This window comes from Eurosta solidaginis, chromosome 5 (assembly GCF_040869045.1).
Source record: "Eurosta solidaginis isolate ZX-2024a chromosome 5, ASM4086904v1, whole genome shotgun sequence".
NCBI lineage: Eukaryota > Metazoa > Arthropoda > Insecta > Diptera > Tephritidae > Eurosta > Eurosta solidaginis.
Window position 1 is genome coordinate 117,531,728 of NC_090323.1, and position 26,661 is coordinate 117,558,388.

General features: G+C 40.0%; 1 protein-coding gene across 5 annotated transcripts in view; it reads right to left on the minus strand.

Annotated features, from left to right (window-relative positions):
• Positions 1 to 26,661, minus strand: part of Rint1 (RAD50 interactor 1) — a 466,626-nt gene that overhangs the window by 405,872 nt on the left and 34,093 nt on the right. For 4 of the 5 annotated variants that reach the window (XM_067791698.1, XM_067791694.1, XM_067791699.1 and 1 more), the window contains exon 3: positions 15 to 209. The exons of the other annotated variant lie outside the window; for it this stretch is intronic. In XM_067791698.1, coding sequence (XP_067647799.1) covers positions 15 to 209 — 195 coding nt within the window. The remainder of the gene's footprint in view (positions 1 to 14; positions 210 to 26,661) is intronic. 5 annotated transcript variants of the gene reach the window in all.

The following is a 26,661-nucleotide window of genomic DNA, read 5'->3' on the forward strand; positions in this document are numbered from 1 at the left end:
ACATCGTTACATACCTCGCAAATTTATCGGTGAGTAATTTATGCCAATAGATGCCAACATTTGTAGCGTATTGTTTCAGATTAGGAGCTTGGATATCATTTAAGCGACCAATAACGCTGTTTTCACAATCATTGTCCTCAAACAGCGTTAAAAAAATGTTAACCATTTTAGCTTCATCCTTTCCTTGAATAGCGCTGGCTAAACTATGACTGATACCAAAGAAAAAGAAAAAAATGTATAATACCAAAAATAATTTTTGGCAAATTGTAGCAGGTGTCTGAACTGTTACTGTTGCAGAACGCCCTATGTTTAATAATTTTAGTACTAAATTGCGTAATCTGCTAACCCTGAAATGTGGACTCGCCGCCGTCTGCCAAGTCCCATTTTGTAGTTTGCAAAACCACCATTCGTTCTCAAGCAGTCGGATAAGGCACACAGCGGTAAGTAAAGAAAGTTGTAATTTGTTAATTTGTAAGGTGATTTATTTATTTGTAATTTTATATAGAAATGAACCACCCACCCTACCATATATTTATTCATCTACAATACCAATATCAATTGGGTACCATCTTTAATGTCACCATCTTGATGGTAAAGTGCGGGTGCGTTAAATTCGTGTATCCGGGCAAAGGACAGTTACTACCAAGCATACTTTGATATTTCCCTTCAACACCAGGTACACCAGAAGCGCACACAAGCATAAATACAGCGCGTCCCCAATTACCATCACCGCCAAAGAGGTTGAAGATGTCATCGTTCACGCTAAACCATTTAAAGCAGTAGGTCCAGACGGCATAGCCATGCGGATGCTTAAAAAACTATGCAAAGAGGGATTTAATTGTCTAGAGCATGTCTTCAACCTCTCCCAGCAAACATAGGAATCCATTCTACTTCCCTACTTTAATGAAAATTTGCAATTAGCCAATCATCAGCATGGCTTACGAAAATTACATAGCACAACGACCGCGCTAAATGCCATTAGTGCTCAGACAACGCTTTCCCATAGCAGCCGGTTCTTCGTACCGGAGCGACTCAGGATTCTTTTTTCGACCAGGGCTGTCATTTCAGCGTAACCCCATTTAATTTGTTTCGTCCCTCACACAAATTGTCATCCTCGGAGCATCTCCTTGCAGCTGGACTGCTCCATACCCTCCTGCTCCGGGAATGTATTGAACCTAATCCCGGTCCCAGGCTGTGGTCCTGCTACATATGTCGGAGTGATTTATCTCAGACGGTCATACGCTTGCCAGTGTGTCTCGTGTAAAAGATGGTTGCATCGTTCGGGCTGTTCTGGGTTAGAACCCAACGTTCGTCGCCCGGAAATTTCTATAAAGCCTTTGTGGCTCCCTGCTGTTCACGTCCAAGGACGTCCTGCGGTTCACTCTCAAACGTACCACCGCCACCTTCTAGCAGCGACGCTGCTCAGCAGTCCACATCAACCGTCCGCTTTTACTCGCGCCAAATGGCGCTTCCACCTAACGCGGCCGCTACAATCCATCACTACAAATACATAGCAATGCCGACCACCAACTTTACCCCCGTCCCTCCCCTCCCTTTCCGACACTCGTACTCGCGTAAGGAGTCATCAACTCCTTGTCCCCCACACCGTGTGTTCCGTATGTCAGCTCAGAGTAGCAGTTCATGCCTTGGCCTATGCCACCTTCATAGATGCTCTAGGCTTACAAATGGCCACCGTCCGACCGGTACATTCGTTGCATCTTGCTACCAAAACACTAGTACCAACTCACTGACACCATGTACACCAGCAGCAATCGGACAGCACACTCGACAAAGCCTATATCCTTCAAGGCGCCTTCATCCATCTCTGACTCGCAGAGTGACGATGGCCCCCAATGCACTACAGAATTCTGCAACTTAATTGTTACGGTTTAACTGGCAAGATCGCAGAGATAGTTGATAAAAATAATATCCATATAGCCGCAATTCAAGAAACAAAGCTAACTGCCAGATCGGACCTCCGAACTTGCGATGGCTACAACATTCATACGTAAGATCGCACAAGGGGTAATGGTGGTGGCCTTGCCTTTATAACTCATCACACCGTGCAACATAGTCTTATTTCAACCTAACATCAGCCGCAGGGATAATACCTTTAAAAAGTCAAGGCATAACCATCCGGTCAGGCGATATTGACCTAAAAATAATTAGCATCTATATTCTCCCTGCCAACTGCTGTCCAAGTCGCTATAGCCCTAGTATCAGTACGCTACTCTGTGGCAAAACCCGTCTTATCTCTGGCGATTTCAACGCTCACCACGATCTCTGGCATTCCAGCTTGCCAGTCGACAGCAGAGGCAAGCAGTTAGCAGAGCAAATAGACAATACGACTTTCTACTTGATAAACGGCGATGCCGCATTTCCCGGCCGAAGCTGCAAATTTAGCAAGAGAACGTGACCTTGCGAGACACCTCGACCCTAGAGACCCCCTTATTGGGAGGCTTAACTTGGATACCATGCGGCTGGTAAATGAACATAAACGTACCAAATGGGAGGAGCATCTATAAAGAACTGCCACCTCTCTGCGGGTGTTGGTAAATTGTGGTCAGCCGTCAAATCCTTGTCTAATCACAACACAACGATAAAGTATCTATAGTCTTCGGTGACAACACTTTATCTGATTCGAAGAAATACGTGAGCGGCTTTTGCTGACAATTTATAATGCATTCTTCTGTAGACAAAGCCAGACGTCGTGCTAACAGACGAGCTGATAAACATAAACACGCCGTTGTACTATACCTTCACGTTAAAAGTTGTATAAATTATATCCAGCACGCCAGAAGACATTCCAAATGTTCTGTGCAAAATAAAACGTGGATGTTACAGTTGATATATCACACTCGACGTGCATTTTATTAAATATATTAAATTACTTAGTTTACTTTATTTAACCTGACACAAACTCAGTTTTTTGTTAGATAACTCAAATGCAAATTGTCAATATATTAAATATTGTAGTTGTTCACTTCCAGCTACAAAATTATAATGGCCGAGCCATTCACGCACTGGATTGCATTAGGTCGTGCGAGCGACATCAGCTGATGTGTGTTTAATGTGGTGAGATTGACCTTAGGGTGCCATTAAATCACCCTCCTTTGGAAAAGGAGTCGGCAGGGTTTTTGAAGTTGAAATGTTGAGAAAAAAAATTTTGAAAAAGGGAACTGATTTACAGCGAATTGTCGCTAACGAAATATTTAGAAATTTACTGGCTAATTTAATTAAACCTGAAATATTGATATGAAAAATCTGTAAGAGGTAATTGAATTTAGAATTGGTTCAAGAGTATATAAGTATGTAGTAATCATGGACGCACCGCTTTATTCAAAAAAATCTCGTTTGGTTTTTCACGGAACCACCGCTTATAATGAAAAAAAAAAGATGCAAAATGTATAGGTTACATGCAAACTGCTTATCTAGTTCACCATATAAGACTTAAAATTAATATTTTGCTGGAAAATGGACGTATTAAAAAAATTGTACCTGAAGTAGATGAAAATTTGACAAATGGAAATTCAAAATGTGAAATTTGAAATAGAAGATTTGTGAAATGAATTGAAAAATGGAAGCTTGAAAATATGAGAATTTGTAAAATGGATTGAGAAATTTTTAATTAGAAATTTGAAAATATGAAAAAATTAAGAAAATGTAATTTGTAAAATGAATTCAAACTTGAGAAAAAAATTTTAATGTAGATCTGCAAATGTTGAAATTTATAAAATGGTTCAAAACTTTTTAAATTGTTGAAAACTGTTGTGTTATTAGTGGTTAAATTTAGACGGACGCACCGTGTTAGTAAAAAAATCCAAGTGTTTTATATAAACGGACGCACCATTGTAATCAAAAAAATCTATTTGGTTGTTCTACAGTACTACCGTTTTAATAAAAAATTTATATTTGTTTGCTATGAACGGAACCACCGTATTTCTTAAAAAAAAATCCCAAAAATGTACGTATATACGTAAATTTGTGTATGTAGAAAAAATTTACAAAAAAAACTACATATACATATGTATGTATTATACTTAAATGCTGCTTCTTCCAAGGTACCACCGTTACCGCTGCTGCTTCTGCTGCGATGCTGCTACTGCGCTGCCAGTCTTAAGTGGCCGATGGTGTTGTTGCTGTATACTACATACATGTATATGGCGTGGTTTTGGTGCCGTTATGTGAGTAGGTGGAGGAATGCCGTTATAAATTCCGATGATTGGTGGTACAATTGGCCCTTACGTAGGCGAATTGGTTTTCAAACATTTTTCTTGCGTTCGTGCCGAACAGACGTGTTTTATCTCGCTCTATGTTTTTTATTCTTTTCGTCCAGTTTTTATTTATTTATTTTACCTATTACGATATCTGGCGTAATGGATAAGTATTGTGCCAACTGCGACAAGCATTCGGTTACCCTCATTGTGCCTTGTGGTGGCTTTTGCAAGAATATCTATCATCATTCTTGCTGTCAAGGCAACTTTTCAGAGTACGACGTGAATTTGCTTACGAAGAACCGCCACCTAAGTTATATGTGCGCGGATTGCCTAAATGCCTACCACAAGCTTTGTAACGCCTATGACGCTGTGTTGGCATCCCATAAAGCTACATTGGAGTCCACAATGCTTGCCTTGGACCTTAAATTTAAGGATTTGTTTGCGGAGATGGCTGATATAAATGTCATCAAAAAACATTTCAAAGATAATGAAGACGACTCTAACAAAAACAATGAAAGGTGTGTGGAGGTGATGGCTGATGGCATAAATAAAATAAAAAATGGTGTCAGCTCTATCAGTAATCCGAACTCGTTGAGTAGTGGTAATATTAGTTGCGCGCTCAAATCTCATACTCTATCGATTTCACCTACACTAATGCAGCCATGTATACATTGCCATTTGCTCGCCCGATCACCTGTTTATGCAAGTCCAATTTCTGCTGATAACAATAGTGAGCCTGTTTGTGTACACTCAGCCACCCCCTCGCGTGATTTCAATACACAACCCTGCAAAAATCGTGTGACCAAAAACGCACACAGCCACACGAATTTTTGACAGGGGTGACGATTTGGAATGAAAAATTCTCCAAATGAAATAGCATGTTGACAAATTTAGCTTTGCCACAATGTATCGTGCTCTCTCGCACCTACTATATTCATAGGTATTGTGAAATATGTCATTTTTGTGTGGAAAAAAAATTTCAGCGAGTCCGCCATTTTCCGCGAATTGAGCTGCAGGCCTGTGCTAATTTTGGAGCATTAAATTAAATTAAATTAAAATAACTTAGCGATGTTGGATGTAAGTGTTTGGAAAGTGAATTTAATATGTATTTATGTTTGTAGTTGTACAATATTACAAATTCTAATATTTTTCCAGAAAACAATTGTTGCACTTCTTGCACGTCTCCAACAAATGAAATCAACAACACAATACGCTTCGTTGCCTGGAAATCGAGCACAAATTGAAATAAGTAACCTAATCCAAGAAACCACCAACGGATATGCCTGTAGAAAAGTGGTTAACGAAATCTTACAGCGTAAAGCTCACCGACAAGAAATAGCAAAAAGAAATACTGCAGCGGCTCAAGAACGTATGCGTATTTATTTTTTTGTAATTTGCTTTGAAATGCTCCTTATTTATTATTGATACATATATGGAATATTAAATTGATCATCTATTCTGTTTACAGAACTTATATACAAGCCATGCGCGGAGTGTCTTCTACAATTGACTGGGCCGGCAGATCCAACTTGATGTGTAGACGGTTTTTCTTATGTGCGCATACCCAGCAAGCCAACAGTGAGTTGCTACGATATTGTCATGCATACATTTCAGTGATTTATTTACTTATATTTTTTTGCACAGCAAACCAAATAGGAGCAAAAGTCAAAACCTAAGCGCACTGTCACCGGCAGAGATGACAGTCTGGTCTAATGCAGTCACAATCTGGTCAAATACCACCTCAACACCCTATGCACCAGCCATTTGGTGGCCATGAGAAACATGATCCTCCAGATATGCCTTCCGCATCTCCTGGAACAGGTGGGTAAATGACACCACATCCAGTTATACCAAGGTATATACCACCACAGCAACAACAACAGCAACGGGGTTATGCAATGCCACGATACCAGCAGCAACAGCCTGACTATCTGCCAATGCCACAACATCCTGGCTATCCACCACAACCTCAACAGCCAGGTTATCCTCTACAACAACCAGGTGCACCATGTGGTTACATGGGTCAAATTATGCCACCAACACAACCTGGACAGGCGACGATGCCCAGTCAACCACCCAAGCCGGGTTAACCCCCAATACCCGGACACGTCCGGACGTCCTGGTTATAATGTATGCTAATACAACTAATATATTTAAAAATTTGCTGATGATTATTTTTGTGTTATTTTCTTTAGCAACCACCTGCACCTGTTACTGGTAAATATCAACAGCCGCAACAGTATGATCAAGCCCAAGGCCGTTTAGATGACGATCAGATGCCAAATCCGATAATAAAATAGCGCCGTGGTGCTTTTATTACTAATGAACAGGGTTTATTACCACCATTGGTGTCCACAAAATATGTGGTAGAAGATCAGGGTAACTCCTCGCCACGTTACGTTAGGTATCGCTATTCGAAATTAATGTTTTGTTTGGCAATTACATTGATCTTTCTTCTTTGAAGGTCCTCTTTGTATTGCATACATGCAACAGCTGATTTATTAAAAACAACAGCTTTGTCCATTACACTTACCGTCTAACCTATGGAACGAACGGTTGAGGGTGAATATGAGCCACCCATTGTAAATTTTGGTGAATTGGGTCCAATTAGATGTAATCGTTGCAAGGCTCATATGCAATTTGTAGATGCTGATCGTCGTTACCAATGTCTTATGTGTAAAGTAACAACAGATGGTAAAAAAATCTTTCACTTTTACTTGTTTTCATTGATCCATATTTTTTCTCAACAGTGCCAACTGTATATTTGCAACATTTGGGCCACACCGGACGGCGTGTCGATAAATATGAACGTCCTGAACTTGTATGGGGTACATATGAGTTTGTGTGTAAAAAATGTGTGGAAACCGATAGCTCTCAAGGTAAAACTCAACTCATATCCAACATCAATGCCTCGCAATGAATTGTGGACGCTGTACGCACTACATTGGGTCCACGCAGTATGGACAAGCATATTGTTGATTCCAGTGGTAAGGCCACAATTTCAAATGATGGTGCAACCATTATGAAACTATTGGATATTGTGCATCCAGCCGTAAAACTCTAATCGACATCGCCAAATCTCAAGATGCTGAGGTAAGTTTTTTGTTATATTAGAATGTGTAGAATATAAATGTTTCTCTTATCAGGTCGGCGATGGCACCACTTCAGTAGTACTTTAAGCAGGTGAAATCTTAAAACAAGCTAAACCATATGTTGAGGAAGGCGTGCATGCACGTATCATAACGTAAAGCATTATAATTATGCATGACCAAAATATGACATGGCTGTACATGTCGAAGCGCCAATCAAAGGAACAAAAACGTGCTTTATTGGAAAACACGCTGCCACAGCAATATCCTTCAAACTTATTCATCAGCAAAAAGATTTATTTTCTAAAATTGTTGTGGACGCTGTACTTTCCTTTGATGGACCCAACGTCATACAAAAGATGTTAAATCTCATTTGTATTTGTATTTATTAGGCAATTCATCCCAGCACAACAATTTGGCAAAAATTATTTTTAAATTATTAAATATAGTTTTGGAATGTTCAAGATATTGTTCAAGAGTATCAGAAAATTGTTAATGCTGAATGGCGTATTCTGTACAATGAACTAGCTAAGTAAGGTGTCAATGTTGTGTTATCTAAACTGCCAATTGGTGATGTTGGTACACACTATTTTGCAGATTGTGATATGTTCTGTGCCGTTCGTGTACCAGAAGAAGATTTGAAACGTACAATGAAAGCTTGTGGTGATGCTGTTATGACTAGAGCTAATGATATTAATTCAAGTGTTTTGGGTCAATGTGCTTACTTTGAAGAACGTCAATTTGGTGGTGAACGTTTCAACATTTTCCAAGGTTTGATAGTGGGTTTGACATTGATTTTATTTTCATAGTTTAAATTATTTAAAGGTTGCGTTAATGTTAGAACATGTACATTGATTTTACGTGTCGGTGCCTAACAATTTTTGGAAGAAACTGAGCTTCGTTACATGATGCTATAATGATTGTGCGGCGTACAATTAAACATCATTCTGTTGTTGCTGGTAAGTCAAAATACAAATTGAAAAAAAAAATGTCTAATCTTAGGGCCTCATTCTCTATTACGAAGCGAACTTCCTTTGCGGATCAGAGACGAATCGCTAGAGTATTTGCACTATGTTAAACGATGCCAACTTATCACTTGACAATTACTTTTGTCTTCCTGTTAGTTAGGAACGTAAAGACCGAAGGAAAATGATAGAGAATACCATTGCTAGACGAAATTGTTTGGAGGCGAATCGTTCGTCTAAGCTATCGTTCGCAATACAGAATTAAGCCCTTAAATTGTTAAGTAATATAAAGAAAAGATTGTGTTCAACTCCCGAAAAAAAAACTATAAAATTTGTATTAGTGAAATGATAATTATTGCTTTTGGTTGTTAGTTTTGAGGCATCGTCTTCCAGTGCCTTCTGATCGTATATGCCGTTTCTTTTGCATTCTTTTACATGCATACAATGCCGTTGAAGCCTTCCTCACCCTCTCCTCGACGTTGAGCTTCCATGACAGCTTACTGTCTAGGATGATTCCTAGATATTTTGTGCAAGGTTTCTCCCGTAGGGTCACCCCTCCTAACTTAGGCCTGGTCCAATTTGGGACCTTGTACCTCTTTGTAAACAAGGCCATATGCAACGTCATCTGCGTAAACCGTAAGTTTTGCGGATCCCTCGTAGAATCCCGTGAGCAGTTGGTTAATGACCAGCGTCCACAGCAGAGGTGACGCTCCATGCGGAGTACCCCTGTCCACTAATTTCGTGGCCGCGTACAATCCCCATTGCGATGTAATCTTACTGCAGTTTAACATGCAGTCGATCCATCTGGGTAAGGCTGGATGTACTTTAACGTAATTAAGACCATCCATAATCGCCCATTTAGAAACATCGTTGAAAGCCCCGGCAATGTCTAAGAAGGCTTCTAGAGCATATTCCTTATATTCCAGCGCTTTTTCTATGCTTATTACCACCCTATGCATTGCGGTGTCTACTGGCTTGCCTTTGGTGTATGCCTGTTGTGTTGTGGAGAGCAGCTTTTCATCCACGTTGGACTTTATGTACACATCTATCAGCCTCTCAAAGGTTTTGAGTAGAAATGATGTTAAGCTAATGGGTCTATAGTCTTTGGGATACACGTGACTGATGTTGGTGTTGTTGTTGTAGCAATAAGGTTGCTCCCCGAAGGCTTTGCGGAGTGTTATCGATGTAAAGGTCCTTTGCCGGATACAGGTCCGGTACGCTCCGGTACCACAGGACCATTAAGGTGCTAGCCCGACCATCTCGGGAACGATTTATATGGCCACATTAAACCTTCAGGCCATTCCCTCCCTCCCCACCCCCAAGTTCCATGGGTCGCCAGAGCCTCGTCTGTTAGTGAAACAGGATTCGCCGCGGATAGGTGAGGTTGACAATTGGGCTTGGAGAAGCTATATATTGCGCTGGTAACCTGAAGGGTTGCGCTACACAGCCCCTTGAATCTGCTATTTTAGTCGCCTCTTACGACAGGCATACCTACCGCGGAAATATTCTGACCCCCTAACCCGCTGGGGTACACGTGACTGATCTTCCCCGCCTTTGGTAGGAAAGCTAAACAAGCAGTTCTCCAAGAGTGCGGTACATGATTCAGTCTTATGCACCCATCGAATATTATTTTAAGCCATTCCACGACCGCCCTACTTGAGACTTGTAGCGTGGCCGGAATATACCATCTGGGCCCGGTGATTTAAACTTAGAAAACGTCTTCACTCCCCAATCGATCTTGGTATCGGTCACCAAGCCCGGCACTACCCGCTCCGTGATCGAAGTGTGAGTGCTGTCTGCTGGCTCTTCTAAACCATCTCCCGTTAGGAAATGTGTGTCGAGAAGCACATCAAGGGATTCCTCACTATTACGTGACCATTCCTCGTTCTCTTTCTTTATTAGTCCCTGGACTATATTTCCCTTTGCTAGGACTTTTCTCAACCGTGCTGTTTCGCTGGAGCACTCTATGTCCGTACAGAAACTTTTCCATGAGATTCTCTTCGCCCTGGAAATTTCACGCTTGTAGATCCTCAGTAGATCCCTGTACTCGTCCCGACACGCTTAACTTTCCGCGGTCTTTGCTAGCTTAAACATTTCTTTTACCTGTCTTCTTAGAACACTCGGCTCATTGCTCCACCATGGCGGCTTTGCTTTACCTCTGAATCTTCTTAGAGGGCAAGCTTTGTTATGCGCAGTCATAAGCGTCCTAGTTAGGAATTCATTAGACTCCTCCAGTTCTTCGACATTGGCAACCTCTTTGGGATGTCCCAGTTTCGTTTCTACCTGTTTCTGGAATTTATTCCAATTTGTTGACCTAGGGTTTCTAAAGGTTCGTCCCTTCTATACCCTCTTTAGGGGGATGCTGAAGCTGATATACGCATGGTCGGAGAAGGATGGTCTATCAAGAACCATCCAATCATACCTTGATATATCACGCTCGGAGCTCAATGTAATATCAAGAACATTGCTGGATGTTGGACCAATGTATGTAGGGACATTTCCCCTGTTGGCTATCTGCAAATTGGTTTGCAGGATGTAACAAAACAGAGATTCGCCCATCTCATTCGTATCTCCTCCTCCCCACGCATTGTGGTGCGCATTGGCATCTGCGCCTATGACCAACCGCCCTTCGTCATATATTAGCCTCTTGCACTCCATCGTTGGAATCTGCGCAGCATGGGCCATGTAGCAGGATGCCAAGATAAATGCCTGCTTATTCTTTTGCTCAACGGCCACCACTACGAGGTCCTCAGTAGTGTAATTAGGCAGCATATATGAATGCAGCTGTTTCCTTACCATTACTGCAGCTCGCACCCGTCCTTCCGTTTGCGCGTAGTAAACGCCAAACCCGCGCGATGAGAGCCATGGCTCCTGGATCATCAAACGAACCCTCCTCAAGGGTTATGAGTTCGCTCGACGCCACTTTACTGTGTTGGAGGTTTATCTGTAGTACTAGCAGCACCATTGGGCTGTTTGTCCCCCTCCAGCAGCTTCGTCGTGAAGTCGTCGTCCTCCCCTTGCCCTTTTGGTTTAGAGTGTTCGAAGCCCCCTTCAGCCTCTTGTAACTGTTGTGTCCGGTGTTCCTCTGTTCGACTCACAGTACCATCTGGCTGTTGGTCCTCTTCTAACACCTTCGTGGTGAGGTCGGCTACCTCCACCTGTCTTTTTTCCCTTAGGCTTTTGAGGTTCTTTTCGACTTCGCCCACTTCCAGCGTGTTAGGATTTTTATCCTCGGGACTTCTTTTCCTGAGTCGCATATAAATTTTGCCTGTACCAGAGGACACTTTTCCAAGCTGCATGTACAATATATTCTCCGCCTGCTTGTTTATTTGGAAGATGTAGAACTGACCTTCCTCCGTAGGCCGAGATACAGTAAGTACCTTCCAATCCTGTGTCGGTATGTTCGGATTCTGATTCTGCAGAAGTCGCAGTGTATCCTCCGACTTCATCACGCATGGTATCCATACCTTAACTTTTGGTAACGTGGGGATTTGCGCTTTATCCACCACCTCAAACCGCGCGTTCGTGCCTTGCCTTTGGAGTTTGGGAACCACTTCCTTCAGCCACCGCAAGCTCGCGATCATCTTCACACCATTATACCATCCCCCCGAATCAAAGGTTGGACGGGGCTTACTTGGTTGTTCTCGCATCATCTTAAGCATTATGCTAATAAGTTCCCTTTCTACAGTAGTCATCTGTCCGAAACGACTGCTATGATCAACCAGCGCCACAGTCAGTGACTGCTTTGCCACATCACTCATCTTCTCGGGAAAAGCCGGAGTCTTAGTGTTAACTCCCTTTGGCACCTCCGAGAAAGCCGGAGTCTTAGCGTTATCTCCTTTGGCTTATCTCCTACTTCCGTAGTTGGAACTTCCCTCTGACTCGCAGCTTTCGAGGTAGTTGCAACCTCGCTATTGGGGCTCATCTGTCTTACAGCTTTGGGCCTACTTGTCTTGTCTATGCGACTGCCCTGCCTCACGGCTCTGGGACTGGGTCCTTTCTGCCTCTTGAAAGCAGGCTTGTCGCCTTCCGCCGAACTTTGCCCCTTCATTCTGCCATTCAACGCTCTTCCTCCACGTAACGGTTGCAGAACCGCGGGTTTCTAGCAGCAAACCTTTTGAACTGCCTTCGACCTACTTCTACCGCCTCATGGGCCCATTCCAAGCGCTCGATTTCCACTTCTGTTGGGTCGACCCTTGCTCCCAGGCGTTGGACAATTCTAAGTGCTGCACGCTACTGCGAGAAAGCTCTTTTACTTCCTCTGCACCGTACCCTTCTCCACTCTTCTACTCATTTGTGTGCTTTTCCAACACGGAGTTCACTGAATCAGCACTACGCCGAGTCCGACGCATCGCTTAATGCGTATTCGTCGTCCTTGGCTTGCGACTGAGTCCTCTTATCATCCTCCTTCTTACAATTTGGTAATGAGTCGTTCATCTTGGTCGTACGACCACCTGCGCGACAAGGCGGGCTCAGTGGTACAGTATTATATACTGGGAAAGAACCGTCAGCCACATCAGCGCCCCTTACTGTGGTAAGGCCATCAATACTTCCCGAGGTGGTCCGGTATCGGGAAGGCTCCGTTCGAATATAGCCGAATTTATTCCCTGGCTGCAAATCGTCCAATAGGCACGGTCCGCATAACACCCTGGATTAGGGGGTTGGCGGTTCTTGGTCACCCTCCTATGAGGCGAAACGGCGTATATGCCAGTCCTTAACAGCTCCGCCTCATAGCAACGACGAGGTGCCTACCCTAGTGAGGGAGAGATTGGGGAGATAGCTGTTTATTTTATTACAAAGCTCATCGATGTAGGAAACAACAGCATAGGTGTAGAAGCAATAGTGACTCCTTCTGGTGGTAAAGGTAGCTATTGATATGTAGAAGTGAAACAGAAATTTGATGAATATGAGTTTTTTTAAGTTATTGCAAAAAAAGCGCTGAGGATTTTTAATATCTTACGAGGTACCTTCGTACATGTTTCTAAGAATGAAGAATGAGACCTATTCAAACTTCGCTATACTTAACATAGAATACTTTACCCCATTTTAACAGAACTATATTTTTTTGATTTTATTAAATTTTATAAAATGTTTCTTCCTCTACAGTTCCATTTCCGTATTGGATGGTAAATTTGGCTTTCGCATTTTCTCCATCAATAACTGTGACAAGGTGGAAGAAATCTAAACGCGTAAATCGCAACATATTATTTTGGTCGAGCGTTTCTTCAATAGCTCTCTAGTGGTGAGGGTGACAGCAGAGAAACCCAACTGTTTACAAATGTTACACTTCAAAGAGAATCAAAATATCTGCCATTGCGTCTACGGCTGAAATACCCACAGTATATGAATGAATCGAACGCACCCAATTGTCTGCCTAACGGATAGTATACATATTCATCAAATCGAAAATATTGCACCAAACGAACTGGGTCTGAATACTGAAACAGAACACATATTCAAAATCGATGAGAAGGCTGTGATGATGGTATAGGGTGAGTTGTTGAATAACATACGAAAACCACTTTAACCCATCTATATATTTGCATTACAGCTAAAGCTTTACAAACAGCAAAAATTGCTGGCGCCAAGCAATTAGAAAAGGCAGTGAAGCATTCATCACACTGTAAGAATGGTGCAAAGTTAGAAACTGCTGTTGTAACTGCTGCCACCGACACAACGGTCATCTCTACTTCGCCGAGTAGCGGCTCGTCCGATTATCTATCGAAGACAGTATAATCATATCTTTTGCCAACACAGGTTAGCGATGTGCTTGCACAGGAAAATATTTCAATTTGAAAACAAAAACCAATTAAAAGAGTTTATTTATTATTAAAGTACTTACTTTTCTTTATATCAACTGTATTAATTTAAGTTCCAATTTCATGTGCATATATAATAAGGGATGTCGTGATACGATTGCTGTCGGAATTAGATTTGAAACCAATCAATACTCCTGCTAAGGGTTGCAGAATTATTGCTTGAATGATTAGATTTAGAACAATAATAAGTCTGACTCAATTACTAGTCGTACATTTTTAAGTTCACCAATTACGACAGCAATCGGATTCCACGACACCTTTGAATATTCTTGATCTGAAAAAAGAGTAAACCTAATCTGAATTTCTACTAAGCTTTAAGTTGTAGATTATTCAAATAATTGGAGTTTTTTCTAAAGCTTAAAATTATTTTCTGCTCGCTTAGAAAAGATTTCAATTGGAAAACAAAAACCAATTAAGCGAGTTTATTTATTGTTAAAATACTTACTTTTCTTTATATCAACGGTATCAATTTAAGTTGCAATTTCATGTACATATATATTAAGGTATGACGTGATCCTATTGCTGTCGGAATTAGACTTGAAACAATACTCCTGCTAAGAGTTGCAGAATTATTGCTTGAATGATTAGTTCATATTTTACTTTACTTTATTACTTTCAAATTCAATTACGACAGCAATCGGATTCCACGACACCTTTTAATATTCTTGATCTGAAAAAAGAGTAAATCTAATAAAAATGTCTACTTAGCTTTAAGTTGTAGACTTAAATTGATTCAAATAATCAAATTTTTTATTCGAAACCATGGAAACAACTCAAATTTTACATGAATATAACACACTTCTGAATTGTCCAAATATAAAGTTAGCTGCTGCAGCAATATAGCTCAAAGCAATTAATATATTTTTTATGTTATTATTAAAGCATTTACTTCTTTTTTATATTAAATGTATTAATTTAAGTTGCAATTTCATGTATATATGAGGCTCCAAGATGCAAAACCAGATGAATCCATGATATGTAAAACTTAGAAAAGCACAAAAAATTTTTAAATTTGTTATGAATGAAAATTGTTATGCATTTTCAATACGGATTTTTAGAATGTTGCTAGGCGATGCAATATTGTCGCAATTTAAATATTATTTTAAAATATCTGGTTTTGCATCTAGGCGCCTCATATATAATATTCTTTATTTGGAAAAAAAAATACTAAATCTAACGATATGTTTTAAATAAATATTTATATTATATGTTATGTTTGGTTATTATAATTAAAAATAAATATTGAAAATTAAATTTTTTTGGTTGATATTTTATTCATGTGGCTGCTCCATGTAACGTAAATCGAGAGGTAAAATTCAAGTTAAATGGCGGTTATATAAATGGTAACACCGCAGTAAAATTGATTGTCAAATGACTCGAAAATGTAGAGTGAAATGACCGAAAACTTGACCGCCATTTGACGTGCATTGTGACGTGTGTGAGCAGAACAGTGCTATGCTCACATCCTATAAGTGGGAGCGGAATGCACAATCACATAAATAGGTACGAAATGGGAAAAAAGTGTAAAAAATCTACTCTCGCTAATGCAAACGTGACTAAAATTTAACAAGGGGTGTGACCGCACAATGACGGTAAAATGACTAGTCAGATGACGTGGAGCGTTTTTTACAGGGAAATGTCTTATGCTAAACGATTGACAACACCTGCTAATACTGATGATATTCCCAATACAACTGTTAACCCCAGTACTGCTGCTAAGTTTGCAATGTCTAGTAAGAACAAGTTCTGATGGTGTTAATGTTCCTGTACCTGTTAATACTGCTGATATTCCCAATACAACTGTTAACCCCAGTGCTGCTGCTAACATTGCAATGTCTAGTAAGTACAAGACTCCAGCTTCGAAAAACAAAGCGAATGCTGTTGGGAACAGCACTAATTCTGATAATGCTGATGCTGTTAATGTTCCCCACAATTCTGGTAATGATTCGACTGCTGTAACAACAACCGCACTCGCAGCCGTAATCACAGCCCCTGTTTCTGAATCGGTTGCTTTAGAACCTGGTGCTCCTAGGGAGGTGACTGCTGTTCTCCCCGTAGGTCTATTTTTGTATCACGGCTTCACGCATCGCTGACGGAAGCTGATATATCTAACTACGTATGCACCAAGCTTGGTGTTGAACTTAACAGCAATATTAATGTTTATAAGTTTAATTTTAAGTCTGGGAGAAAGATCTCTTCTTTCATAATCTTAGTTCCTGACAAAATTTTTGATAGGGTACTCGACTCTACTTTCTGGCCGAAACCCTCTGTGGTGAATTTGTTTACTAGAAAGTCGAACCGTGACCGCGCTACTTTAAATGCATCAAAAAACTTGCCAGGTAACACTCCAGAAGTGGTACAAACTTAAATTATGTCTTATCAAACGTAAATAATATCTCACTTAGTATATTTTACTATTGTTACTATTTTGGTATTTATTTCCGTTAGAATTTCGATATCTTTGATTATTGTCACCGTTACGGTTGCTGTTGTATGATAATGAACTATTATTTCTATAACCAGTATAGCTGCGATTTAGGTAAAAGCCACGATAACTACCACGTGAATTTCTGAATATATTGTTACCACGCGATCGAAAAGCTAAGACCTGACGCTCTTTTACTTCGTTATTTTGTTCTACAATTAATTTCGCTACTACGTCTTTCGGATCAGTAAATGCCGTTGACGCTAAAATAGTTTTAACTAAATCCGATCTGGCGTTTAAGCAACACACGTTATCCGTTTGTTCGACTGCATTTCATGAGCTTTCGCTTGAGTGATCCCTTCAATAATAAGCGACCGCTCAAGTGAGTCAGCTAAATCTTCAACTTCTTCGGCAAAATCTGTATATTGGTGTTGTTAACGTGCAACGCTGCAATTTTCCCTGCTACAACTTTCGAGTTGTCTGGTTTGATCCTACTACGTAGAGCTACTTTAATTTCATTAACTGAAGTTACTTGCGTTGGTATTGCTTCACGGGCTTTACCCTCAAGTTTTGATTTTAAAAATGCTATAAAAGTACCAGTTAAATTTTCATCAGCGAACTCTTCAAGTAATTCAATTTTTTCTATAAAGGTCTCAAGTGCTAGAGGATCACCGCTGTAGTTTTCTCTAATAGAAGTAGCACACTTGTTAATGAAAGTGTTGCCATGATTTGATCGTTAAGATCTGAAGCTGAATTAGAAGAAGGTGAGGCAATGTTTGTACTAATTGGATCGTTAAGATCTGGGTTTAAGTTAGAAGAAGGTGAAACTAAGTTTGCACTATTTGAATCGTGAAGATTTGATTTTAAAGTAGAAGAAGTTGAAGTTAGTTTTGCACTTTTTGAATCGTTAAGATTTGAATCTGTAGTGGAATTCACTAACTTATAACGATGCGATTTGTCGAGATTTTAATTAACGATTTTGTCGCTTGCCTTATCGATTGTACTATTCACCAACTTAGTTTTAACGATTCGATATAAATGACATTTATTTTTCGTTTTAATAGTAGAAAGGTGGCAGCACAGCTTAACGAAACCTAAAAAATGTGAAAAGCACAAAAGGAGTGCCAAAAATAAATAAATTTCAAGTCATTTTTGTGAAGTTTTTACCTATTTTAACAAAAGGTAAGTAAATGCGGTATTAGTTCCTTTTTTTTCTCTGTTAATATCGCAGTTATTCTGGTACCACTTAATTGACCACCAAGTTGACAAATAATATCATGAGCAAAGTCCGGGGTTAGTCGGTACAGCTTTAGAAACTCCGTTGCATTCAAGTGGAATGGGTCATCTACTTCTCTAAGGTGTTTGTCCACTGACAATGCACTTAGTAATTCTTCATCTTGTGATAAAACGTACGCCAGGTACCCAATTGCCATTTGATTTATAAATAAAGCCGCTTTTCGTGTTTGAAAGTATTTAATTAAAGATCCGATTTTCTTTTTTAACTAAAATCGCCATAATATTAATTTCGTGATTTTAACGCAGCCAATTTACTTGTCGTTTATTTAACAACACAGATGATCGTTGATAAACGAATATCGATACAAAATAGTTACTGAATAACGAAATCGTTATAATTATCGATTCGCAAATAAAGCGATGGCAAATGTGGTTAAATAAGTTAGTGAATTCCACTACTGGTTTAGAAGTTAAATTTTTGCTAGAAGAATCTTCGAAGCCTGGGAAATATGTCGACAAAGATAATCTATTTTCCTGGTTTGTGACTTTTTCGGTCGAATATGAAGTTAAACTTTCGGAGCTTAATTAGCGGAATCGGGTTCTGAATCTGAAGTTTTGTGAACTTGCTTCCTATTTCTAAAGTTTTACATATGTAATTATAAGAGCAAAAGAATTTAGTGTAAACTACTGTGACGAATATTAGCAACACTAAGGGATACTATCATCTCTAAGCCGATACTAAGCAGACACTTGTATCTACATAAACAAATCAATCATTATGTCTACCCATATGTACATAAAGCAGCGGAGAGATACAAAAGTATGCAATCATCAGCAAAGTAGTTCTCACACATACATACTTCTGAGCTACTCACAAAAGTATGCAATATTCAGCGAACTAGTAAATTCTAGAAGGTGAAACGCCTACAAATATGCGAACGAGGAAACCGAAGAGTATAAAAGCAGCACCAGCTGAGGCATGAGCAATCAGTTTGATTTAAGCACACTATTGGTTGCGAAATATAAGTGTTATTGTACTTTCAAAGTAGTCTAATAAAGACCATTTTGCATAATTGAATATCGGAGTTATTTACTCAACAATTTATGGATACGAACGTTAGTAGAAGGTGTAAAATAAGCGGAGTTTATCTAAATCGTTACACTACTACTGTAGCATTCACTCATTAAGTTATTCATTCATTTGTACAAAACATATATTATAACCCGTTTTGGAATGTCTTAAAATATATTGACTCTTACATACATATTCATACAATTGTACATACGTATATTTTGGCTCGCTTTGGTACGGCATGAGATTCTATTGACACATTCATTCATTTGTACAAACATATATTTTGTACACCGTGCATCATATGGTAACCTGAGCCTTGGTATGACACTGTTTAGAGCTTGCTCGCGACAAGCCTTTACCTGTAGACAAATTATTAACATGATTCATTTATGCTTGCGTTGCACATTCCACAGCCAATTTTAATTATGCTTAGAATGCAGTTCCCAGCGAACTGAATTGAATGTATATGTGTGTTATACTTAGTTTGTAAGTATTAGTGTAAGTAAGTATTTTAGCTCATAGAAATTTTGTATAAAAGAAAACAACATTTGAATAAAGAACAGAATTCAACCTGCTGCCGTTTAAATTGGCAGTAAATTCTATCTGTTGCTGCTAACTGGGCACTGCAACCTAGATTTCGATTTTCTCTTATCCGCAAACATTACACTATGAAATTAATGAAGCACTTTTTTGAATGTCGGAATTTATAATTGAAGCTGAAATGTTGAGAAAAAAAGTTTTGGAAAAGGGAACTGATTTACAGCGAATTGCATGAGAGTTCTTATGATGTACTCGTTTTTACTGAGACTTGGCTAAAACCAACAGTTTTTAATGCTGAAGTTTTATCGAGTTCGTTTCAAGTGTTTAGAAAAGACCGACTGGCCAGAGCTGGTCGAGGTGTGTTAATTGCCGTTCACACTAGGTTTTCCGTGGAGGAACTACATTTTACTGACTTTGATGCTGAGCTTCTTTGTGTGAGTAAAACTTTCCTCAACCTACAAATATTATATAGCCAACTACATTCCCCCACAATCTGACATGCCCTTATATTTGAATCATTCCTCAATAGTGAAATCTGTGTGCAGTACTGCCAGGGCCTGTGATGCTGTCGCTGTACTTGTCGATTTTAATCTGCCATGTGTGTCAAGGAGTCTTATCGACGGGAAGCTAGTCCCTACTTCTTCTCGCGCTATCCACTATGATTTCCTAACCGAGTTTGCATATGTTGGACTTTTTCAAGTTAACAACATTCAGAATAAATTCGGTAAATGCTTGGATTTAATTTTCTCAGACGATTCAAATTGTTTTGTAAATCGCCTTGCCCTGCCTGAAGATGTGTATCATCCTGCTCTCGCGATGTTTATGGAATCTCATAATTTATCTGAGCGTTCCTCCAACGTAGTGCGAAAGACCCCTCACCGATTTCTGTTTAGAAAATCCAATTGGTCTAAAGTAATACTCGAAGTATCGAGAATAAATTGGCCTGAGTACGATGGGGATATTGATGAGAGTATATCCCATTTTAATAATGTATTATACGGAATATTTAAAAAATTCATACCTTCATATCATCATCGGCTTGGAGCACTAAAGAATTGAAACGCCTCAAAAATCAGAAGACACGTTCATTCAAACGTTACAAACTTTCTGGATCAATGACTGGCTATGCCGCCTACTCAATTTTACGTCACAAATATAACACATTGAACAGAATTTGTTACAAGAACTATATCAGTAGGATTAAAAGCCAAATTTTTGTCAATCCTAAGTCGTTTTACAGCTTCGTTAATTCAAAAGGGAGATAAAAGGGTTTCCTTCTACAATGAAGCTAAATGATCCAATTTCCAACGATAGCTTCGAAATTGCTAACATGTTTGCGGATTTCTACGAATCTAATTATTCAAACACCTATGATTACCTGCCATCGAATTATCCTTTCAGATTGTCTCCTCTGGATTCCCAGGCAGTCCCATATATATGTACTGATGATGTTTTAACTCATCTGGAAAATCTAAAAATTTCTTACACTAGTGGTCCGGATCGAATTCCGTCGGTAGTGCTGAAATCTTGTGCTCGATACTTATATCGACCTCTAGCCTGTTTGTTTAATGCGTCCCTGAAGCAAGAAGTGGAAAGAATCATTCATTATACCACTGCATAAAAATGGAAGCAGAACGTGTGTTATAAATTATAGAGGAATAGCCAAACTCAACACTATTCCTAAGCTATTAATCAATTCAAATAGCTTCACAAAACAGATTGCTTTTAGAGTATCTTCATTAATTGACTTTTCACAACATGGCTTTTGCAAGGGTAAATCAACGGTGCCCAACTTGCTCGAGTTTACAACCTTTGTATCCAACAGTTTTAAGACTAATTGTGAAGTTGATGTTATTTATACTGATTTTAGTAAGGCATTTGATAAAGTTTCTCATTCTATACTTTTATTCAAACTTGATCGATCGGTTAGGATTTCCTCCTTTGCTTCTATCTTGGGTTTCTTCTTATGTGAAGGAAAGAAAACAGTTACACTATGGAGTAAAAGTGAACACTTAAGAATCAATTTTGCAGGTTATGTCATACACAAAACATAGTGTTATAATAGCCGTGTTTTTTAACACGCGTATAGTCGTTTACGCTTAAACTTGATATGGACTGCTAATCGACAAACTTTAAATACACCTCTGAAATTGCTGCGCATAAATTTTGTCCTACTAAATTTCAATACGCATTATACTCAGATGTAACTGAAATATGTGTCTTTGTTTCACCCTGTACCCTAATTCTATGTATTCTATCTGTGTCCACAATTCATCGCAACTGATTCAGCTATATGTTATACCCTATGGCCATCAGAGCGTTGCGTCTCCGCTTTTCGGTACACCCTGTTGCTGTAGCTAGTTGTTTAACCACAGCCGCTAGATGGGTCTCCTAAGCATTATCTAAGCGAAGATAGGCGTTTTTTAACAGACGCAAACGAAACGTATACGCGCGTGTTAAAAAACACGGCTAATATGACTGAAATCAACCAGGTTATTAGCATTGCCATTGTTTTTGGAGCAAAAATTAATTTATAAACAAAAACAACAACAAATGCATTTAACACAATTCGTCTTTAAGTAAGGATAGGTATAGTGTTCACTTTTGCACTCATTCAAATTTTTTGCACTTAGATAAAGTAGGAGCGGCGTCAAATACCGTTATTTGGTATTTTACTTAAGCTACATGGCTGTCTCCTGATCGAAATACTCGCAATCAGATCGATCACGTTGTGATAGACGGACGGCATGCCTCCAGTGTTTTAGATGTGCGAACGATCCGAGGACCTAACATCGATTCGGACCATTATCTCGTTGCAGCCAAAATACGCACCCGCCTCAATGCGGCTAAAAACAAGGAACAAAAAACACAAGGAAAGCTAGACGTCGAAAAGCTTCAATCACAACAGACTGCCAATGATTTCGCAACTCGACTCTCACACCTGCTCTCTGAGGGCACAACTCATCCTGAAGGAATACAGGAGCAGTGGGAGCATATCTCCAAAGCACTTCATACTGCCGCCGAGGAAAAAATTGGTTACCGGCGGCCACGAAAAAACAACTGGTATGATGAAGAATGCCGCGTTGCAACCGAAAGAAAAGACGCTGCCTACAAGGCTACGTTAAAAGCGAGCGCGACAAGAGGAGTGTGTGAACGCTATCGTGAGTTGAAAAGGGAAGCGAGACGCCTTTTCAGGAAGAAAAAAGCAGAAGCAGAAAGGCGTGAGTGCGAGGAGCTTGAGCTGCTAGCCACCAGGAATAACGCCCGAAAATTCTACCAAAAAATACGGCGACAGACGGAAGGTTTTAAGACCGGGGCAAACTCCTGTAGGAATGAAAACGGCGACCTTGTAACTGATGTCCAGAGAGTGCTTAGATTATGGAGGGAACACTTCTCTGCTCTCCTAAATGGAGGCAGCAATTCACCGCGCAGAGATGAAGAACCCGATCCCACAATCGATGATGATGGAATATATGTCCCCCCGCCCGATTATGACGAAGTTAGAATAGCAATAACCAGATTGAAAAACAACATGGCCGTGGGCGCTGATGGATTGCCTGCGGAGCTATTCAAGTTCGGCGGCGAGGAGTTGGTAAGGCGCATGCAGCAGCTTCTTAGCAAAATATGGGCGGACGAAAGCATGCCCGACGGTTGGAATCTAAGTGTTCTTTGCCCAGTCCACAAGAAGGGGGATACTGCAAAATGCACCAACTATCGTGGAATCAGCCTTCTTAATATCGCATATAAGGTCCTTTCAAGTGTATTGTGCGAAAGATTGAAGCCCACCGTGAACCGGCTGATTGGACCTTATCAGTGCGGCTTCAGACCTGGTAAATCTACCATCGACCAGATTTTCACAATGCGCCAAATCTTGGAAAAAACCCGTGAAAAGAGAATCGACACACATCACCTCTTCGTCGACTTTAAAGCCGCCTTCGACAGCACGAAAAGGAGCTGCCTATATGCCGCTATGTCTGAATTTGGTTTCCCCGCAAAACTTATACGGCTGTGCAAAATGACGTTGAGCAACACCATCAGCTCAGTCAGAATTGGGAAGGACCTCTCCGAGCCGTTCGAAACTAAACGAGGTTTCAGACAGGGTGACCCCCTATCGTGCGATTTCTTTAATTTGATGCTGGAGAAAATTATACTAGCTGCAGAACTTAACCGCACTGGAACAATATACTATAAAAGCGTGCAATTACTGGCATATGCTGATGACATTGATATCATCGGCCTAAACACCCGCGCTGTTAGTTCTGCTTACTCCAAGCTGGAAAAAGAAGCGGTAAAGATGGGTTTGATGGTGAATGAGGACAAAACGAAGTACCTGCTGTCATCGAGCAAAGAGTCAGCGCATATGCGCCTTGGCAACCACGCTACTGTTGGCAGCCATAATTTCGAAATAGTAAAAGACTTCGTTTATTTGGGAACCAGCATCAACATTAGCAACAACATCAGCACTGAAATCCAGCGAAGAATCAATCTTGCCAATAAATGCTACTTTGGACTAGGTAGGCAATTGAAAAGTAAAGTCCTCTCTCGGCGAACGAAAATCATACTCTACAAGTCACTTATAGTACCCGTCCTGCTATATGGGGCAGAAGCATCGACCATGACAACAGCAGATGAAGCGGCTTTGGGAGTGTTCGAGAGAAAAGTTCTTCGAAAGATTTATGGACCTCTACGCGTTGGCGATGGCGAGTACCGAAGAAGATTTAACGATGAGCTGTACGAGCTATACGCAGACATCAACATAGTCCAGCGAATTAAAACGCAGCGGCTGCGCTGGCTAGGCCATGTTATGCGAATGAAAGATGATGCTCCGGCCAAGAAAGTGTTTCTATCGGAACCCGCCTATGGAAGCAGAGGTAGAGGGCGGCCCCCACTCCGTTGGAAGGACCAGGTGGAAAACGATTTAAACTCCCTTGGTGTGACCAATTGGCGCCGGTTGGCGGAGCGAAGGAGCGACTGGCGCGCCTTGTTGGACGGCCATAACCGTTTAGACGGTTAAGCGCCAATTAAGTAAGTAAGTAAGGGATTGACTTGGTATTTGGTATTCCAGCTATGATCAGTTTGTCCTAGTTCGCTGTGAAAAGTGGAACTATTAACCTTTATTTGCAAAATGAAGCCGCGTAACAACAAAATGATTGCGGAGGTAGAAAAGCTGCTTCAACTGGGCAAGTCTACACGGGAAGTTGCAAAGCAACCTAAACTCTCCCAACCACAAGTGATGAAAGTGAAGAAATTTAAAAATTTGGCCACTCAGTATTGCAAAAATGGCCGATCAAAGAAGATAAAGAGTAGCGAAGCGAAGCTTCTGACACGTTCCTTAATGACCGGGAAAGCAAAAACAATGAAAGAGGCAGCGCAAAGTATTAATTTTGAAGCCAGTGTGTGGACTGCCCGGCATGCGCTTAAATGAGTTGGTTGTTTTCCTGCAAAAAATGCCCAAGAAGCCTCCGCTTTCAGCAAAAAACCGATAAGCTTGCTTAGCGTTTGCAGCACGTCATAAAACTTGGACTATTAATAACTGGAGATGCGTTCTGTGGTCAGATGAATGCGTCTCCACTCATTAATAGTCCAATTTTTATGACGTGCTGCAAACGCTATCCGAGCTTATCGCTTTTTTGCTGAAAGTTTAGGCTTCTTGGGCATTTTTTGCAGGAAAACAACCAACTCCTTTAAGCGCACGCCGGGCAGTCCACACACTGGCTTCATAATTAATACTTTGCGCTGCCTCTTTTGTTGTTTTTGCTTTCCCGGTCATTGAGGAACGTGCCAGAAGCTTCGCTCGCTACTCTTATCTTCTTTGATCGGCCATTTTCGCAATACTGAGTGGCCAAATTTTTAAATTTCTTCACTTTCATCACTTGTGATTGGGAGAGTATAGGTTGCTTTGCAACTTCCCGTGTAGACTTGCCCAGTTGAAGCAGCTTTTCTACCTCCGCAATAATTTTGTTGTTACGCGGCTTCATTTTGTAAATAAAGGTTAATATTTCCACTTTTCACAGCGAACTAGGACAAACTGATCATAGCTGGAATAGCAAATACCAAGTCAACCCCTTATCTTAGTAAAATACCGAATAACGGTATTTGACGCCGCTCCTACTTTATCCAAGTGCAAAAAATTTTGATGAGTGCAAAAGTGAACACTATACCTATCCTTACTTAAAGACGAATTGTTTTAAATGCATTTGTTGTTTTTTTGTTTATAAATTAATTTTTTCTCCAAACACAATGGCAATGCTAATAACCTGGTTGATTTCTGTCATATTATAACACTATGTTTTGTGTATGACATAACCTGCAAAATTGATTCTTAAGTGTTCACTTTTGCTCCATAGTGTATATTTAATAATTGTTGGTCTCGGTTCATAAACGTAACTTCTGGTGTTCCTCAAGGCAGCCATCTTGGTCCGGTTTTGTTCCTGTTGTTCATTAATGACCTTCCTAGTGTTTTGAAGAGCTGCAAGCCGTTGATGTACGCTGATGATGTCAAACTTGTAATGCCTATCCGCTCACCCGTGGATAGGGCATGTCTTCAGGCTGACATAACGAAAGCTTTTCGTTTCGGTTGAAAACGAGATACAATTTATCTTGATAATTTCTTTATCGATAATTTTTCGAAGTGTTTCAACGGAAACGATGGAAATTTTTTGATACAACGATTAACTTAACGTTAAGGTGCATCCCTGCAATGGACCCAAAACTCGATTTTAAACTTCATATTGAATCTTGCGTGAGTAGCGCTAAAGGTACTTTGGCTTTCGTTAAACTTTGGTCTAAAGAATTTAATGACCCATACGTTACAAAAACTCTTTTTATATCATTGGTCAGACCTACTTTGGAATATGCTTCAATAATTTGGAATACGCGTTATCAGGTTCATTCTGACAAGCTGGAATCGGTCCAGAAACAATTTTTGCTTTTCGCTTTAAAACATTTACCATGGGATCCTTCTAAAAATCTTCCCCCCTATTGCAGCCGGTTAAAACTAATACAGCTGCCCACATTGCAGAGCCGCAGGGAGATGCTTGGTGTGTTATTTATTGTTAAATTAATAAGAGGGTCAATAAATAGTCCATTTTTGCTTGGTGAAATTAAGTTTAAATTTGCTTTATTGTCAATTTCATAAATTATTATTTAATGGCTCCTTCATGAGTACATTTTAGCACATTTACAACATTTTAACTTTTGCTTACTTCTAAGTTTTTAATTGAAATTGTCAAGCGTTTAAATAAATACTGTTTAAATATTACTTTAAAATTTATGACTGCTTATGTTGTTTATAT